General features: G+C 54.1%; 1 protein-coding gene across 1 annotated transcript; it reads left to right on the plus strand.

The window, feature by feature from the left end:
• The first annotated feature begins 574 nt into the window (after nucleotides 1–574).
• Nucleotides 575–1302, plus strand: LOC127782139 (uncharacterized). The gene has a single exon (XM_052309210.1). The coding sequence runs from the start codon at nucleotides 604–606 to the stop codon at nucleotides 1129–1131; it is 528 nt and encodes a 175-aa protein (XP_052165170.1). The 5' UTR covers nucleotides 575–603; the 3' UTR covers nucleotides 1132–1302.
• The last annotated feature ends 3514 nt before the right edge of the window (nucleotides 1303–4816 follow it).

The following is a 4816-nucleotide window of genomic DNA, read 5'->3' on the forward strand; positions in this document are numbered from 1 at the left end:
AATTAGAAACACGAGGATGATAAGATTTGGTTTTTTAAAGTCTTGAGAAAATGAGATAGTTATTTAATAAATTTTAAGTAAAATCATCCTAAAAAATATATGATTTTGTTTGGGTGCTAGCCACGCAATTGCGCGGGCTACCAGCTAGTTCGGACTAATTTTATGTCAGTAGCTACCATGAGATCAGAATCCAAGACGCACGGTGAAAAATCTTATAATATCTAGATGTCCTTCAAAATCAAAGCAATGAATTTGTCAAGTAAATACTACTAGTAGTGTATAATCATTTGTAAGCAGATTGTCAATGATCTTACAAGATCTTTTGATTGCAAGATCAAAGGACTTGAGGCTCTCATTATTCTCCTCCTCTGAGGTAGTCTTGTGTCTTCAATGCTTCTAGAAGCTCTCTGAAGTGTGAACAATGCATGTGGGCCTCGGCCCAGGGCCCACAAAGGCAGCCACACCGAAGAAGAAGAAGAGACCACTTGCTTGGGCTTGGAGTGATGGACCCGCTTCCCGCCTATAAATTCACGCCGTGGCGGCGACGCTAGGTTTGGCCGCGCCGCAACCGAAGCGCCACCACGCCACGCCGCGCTTGGACCGATGGCGAGGTCGACCACGCCGACGCCGGCGTCCCCCTCCGTCTGCCGCCGCGTCAGGCTCTCATCCGGCGCCGGCGCACGCTCGCCGCCGCCGCCCACGCGCCAGCCGAATGTCGGCGGCCTCCTCCCGTCCGCCTTCCGCGTCGCGCTCCCCCACGCCACAGCCGCCGTCGTGTCGTCGTCGCGCGGCGGCGGCGGCCTCGGCGCGCGCAGCAGGAGGAGGGAGTGCGCGTGCTCGCCCACCACGCACCCGGGCTCCTTCCGGTGCGCGCTGCACCGGGGCGCGGCGTCGCCGTCGCGTCCCTCCGTGGCGGCGGCGTGCGGCGGGCTGCGCGAGGACGCGAGGAGGTCGGCGATGGCGAACTCGCTGGTGCGCATCGCGGCGGTGGAGGGCGGCGACCACGTCCGCCGCGCCGTGGCGGCGCTCATCCGCCCGTCCTCCCACCACCAGCGCCGCCGCGCCGCCTTCCGCCCGCGCCCCAGCCGCCTCTCCGCCATGTCCGCCGCCGCCGCCGCCTCGTCGCCATGAGCACAAACCGCGAATCCGTCACGCCTCCTACGATCTCAACCAATGGCAATTTTGAATCCTTGTATGCCCCTGTTTCTCGCCGGAGATTTTTGTACTGTTCATAGTAGAGTGCATCTCATCTCTTCGTCAAATCTCAACATGTTGTTCATTATTACTACTAGCATTAGTAGAACATTGTGTCAACAATTTCTTTGTTCTTTATTAATTCGATCCGTGGATGGAAATTTAACCAAAAGCCTCCCGTACGTTAATTCAGATCTGCAGAAATGATTAGTGAAATTTCGTACAGAATAAAGTCGCTATAGTGAAAAATTTTCTGCGCGTATCTGTTGCGTTCAGATTGGGGGACGTCAAGTACGAGTCATGCAAGTAATTAGCGAACTTGACCGGCTAATCAATCTAACTAACTAAACGAGTCGCTGGTTTCTTTCTTGTGGTAGGAGTTGATCAATTCTTTAGTATATTCCATGGAGTGGAGAGGGAGGCTGCACGCTGAAATGTGGTCGGTTTTTGATTCAGCGGTCAACGGGTCAACGGGATGCAGAGCACAGCTGGATTGGCCCAAGAATTTCGAAGCTTTGTACTGCTAGGCTGCTAGTACCAGTAGATGCTGTCGGTTGACCTGATGCGTGGTTGCTTGCGTTGAAGGAACGCAGAGCGGCAGAGAGAGAAGAAAGTCAACATTTCAGAAAGGACGGGCGTGGAGGCCAAGGAACGGAAGGGCGGCTGGCGATTACGTTCCGACAAACCGTGGTGGGGCCCGGCTTTTGTTGAATATCATCCATATGCCACTAGTGTAGGTTCAGGTTTGGGCCCAATCTGTCCAATAAACAGACGAGCCCATTTATAGCAGTATAACCCGGCCTGCATAGACTTTTTTGTTTGGAATATGTCTGTTTGGCCTCCCTCAACTCTTATTTCTTGATTGATTCGCCTCCCTCAACCGTAAAACTGGATGTAATGCCTCTCCTGTCTTCGAAAACCGGTGCAAATTGGCTCCTTCAATGGTTGAGAAAATGGCTTTTACTGACATCGCATGTTGATCATGATTGACTCGCTGATTTCGCATGTGGGACCCTCATGTCATCGACTCTCCTAACCTCCCTCCTCTCTCTCTCCACCTCGCCTCTATTTTCCATCTCTTCCCCGAGGGCAGCGGCACAAATCCTCCATCCCGAGTCATCCCCATGCCCGAGGCTGGGTTCGAGGGTGACCTAAGCATTGTCTCACCGTGAGAAGCATAGTAGCAACGAGACAAGCAGGGAGGGCAGAGAGGGTTCCCGAGGCATAGGGCAGTGAACTCGAGGACAACTGGTTTGTGAAGATAGAGAGGGTGATGGAGAGGTCCAAGAAGTCCAAGCGGCAGTAGGAGCCAGTGTCCGCAGGGAGGTATCGACCTGTCGGGTTGTCAGTGATGATCCTAAAGACGATGCTGCCTTGGAACCCTCGCAAGGTCCGTGAGATGGAGGTCGAGGTAGGCGATGGCGAAGACAACCCCCCATGGTATTGGTGATGGCTTCCAAATCCGAGAGGCTTGTGGGTCATAACGGGAGCGGACGCTTAGGAAGGAGAAGATGGCATGGAAAGATGGAAGATCAGGGAGATCGCAATGGCAGTGCATTCTTAGAGACAAGGGAATTTTCAGTTCCATCTGTATCCTTAGGCCATTCATAGTGCGGTGAGGTGGCGTTCGGCCTTACCTCACCAGCATAGAGATTCCAAGCCATCTAGGCGTGGAGCGAGCCCCTACGAAGTACGCGGAGCATCGTTTGGCCACCCAAACCTCGTCATAACTTGTCAGGAAGAAACCCTGTGACGCGGCGAGAGAGGGTCAACACTACGTTGTAGAGACCATGTCCCAAAATGCGAAGCAAACCTTCCTCTTGCTGCCGCCCCTACCATCGACCCGTCGCCGCCATCGTCGTCCATCGCCGCCCCCATCGTCGAGCCATTGCCACCCTAGCCGTCGAGCCGCCACCGCCGCCACCGCCGTCGTCGACCCGCCATCGCCCAAGGCCAGATCCGGCGAGGAGAGGCGCGGAGTTGCCGGCGTCGAGCTGCTGTTGGCTCTAAGTCGCGGAGATGGGGAGGGAGATAGGGGGCAGCCGGTGGGGAGAGGGAGAGTGGCGCCGGAGGAGTTGGGGGAGGCGCGGTGGCCGAAGGAGGGGGAGGCACGGCGGCTGGAGATGGAGGAGGGGAGGCGCAGCGGCCGAAGAGTTGCAACGAGAATGCGAGATGAGCGAACAGATAAGGGAGAGAGAGGGGAAAGGGGGTTTTAATATTTTTTCTAGATTTGAGGGTGTTTATTGTAAATTTTAGACCTACACATAAATTGGAAAAATGAGAACTGAAACATAAAGTGTTGGGGGCTAAAATACAAAATTAAAGCTACTCCTAGAGCCACTTGGACTGTGAAGAACCCAAAGGTTGGACCAGTAGCTCTAGCCTACATGGCACCTCGAGGTTCCTCAAATTTGTGTGATGCACTGGGAATGGCCTTAGAGACGAGGCTCCATCCATGTCCTCAGAGTCACGGTTAGAGCAGAAGCTCGAGGAGGCTATAGTGGCGTGGGAGGAAGCAGGAGATCGGAAGGCAGTAGCGGCGGCGTTCCGGCATTGAGGTAGTGAGGCCACATTCCTCACCAGGATCAATGACGCCAAGGTCAGGCTTGTTGTCATCTACGTATTGCCGCACGCCTCACCTGCTACCATGATTTGCGCCACACGTCATGACCGTCCCTTGGACCGGTGGATCGAAGAACATGACGAGGATGAAGAGCATTTCAAACAATCAAGAGGTTAACCTGCTCCATGCCTCTGGCGCCCCGGCTACCCCCTCCCCCTAGGTCCAACAACGACTCTACCTTCTTGCTCCAGCACCTTTCTCCTTTTCCCCACCGATGCCATCCACCACTCGATCTCCTCTACCCCACCACCTCTTGCCAAGCCCACTCATCGCTAGATGTCCGTGCTTCTCTGATAGCCGTGAACCCCAACATGCTAAGGTTCCCTCGCTGTAGCACCTCCACCACTGCTACCTCCTTAATCCCGAATGTCGCCCACACGGCAAGTTGATCCGTCCTCACCCGAACGCTGCTCTTCCGGCCACTGCTCGCTATCGATCCGGTGGCTTCATCTCCAAGACCCGCAGCCACCATAGTGCCACTCGGCTGCACTCGTTGAGGAGCAAGGAGGAGAAAACAAAGAGAGTAGTAGAGAAGAAGAGAGGAGATAAGAAGAGAGGGAGAGGGGGGGATAGATGATAGTCGATGACATGTGGGTCCAACCTCTTGACTCATCGAGCCAACCGCGATCAACTTGTCACGTAAGCAGAAACCGCTTCCCAAATCACTGAATAAGTTTATTTGCGCCAGTTTTTAAAGATGGGGATGTGTTGTACCCGGTTTTACGGTTGAGGGAGGCGGTTCAGTTAGGAGCAAAAGAGGAGGGAGGTGAATAGACTTATTTTTTGTTGTTTCATCCAGGTTGGTGGGCCGATGAAACGCCTCGTTTTCAGCCCGTGTAAGCTAATGCTCGAGGGATTTCAGGGCAAGGCCCGGAAAATTACGGCCCTAATGACATGGAACAAACCAGCCCATAACACCTCGTCGGCGGCTCTATCGTGCCAAGCAGAGCATTGCGGTAGAGATACACTAAACCATATGGGTAAAAGCACACACAAAAC

The sequence above is a fragment of the Oryza glaberrima genome, chromosome 8 (genome assembly GCF_000147395.1).
Source record: "Oryza glaberrima chromosome 8, OglaRS2, whole genome shotgun sequence".
Classification (NCBI taxonomy): Eukaryota; Viridiplantae; Streptophyta; class Magnoliopsida; order Poales; family Poaceae; genus Oryza; species Oryza glaberrima.

Bases quoted from the DNA above. Each gene is read 5' to 3' on its own strand.
- LOC127782139 (XM_052309210.1), top strand. From the start codon at position 604: ATGGCGAGGTCGACCACGCCGACGCCGGCGTCCCCCTCCGTCTGCCGC.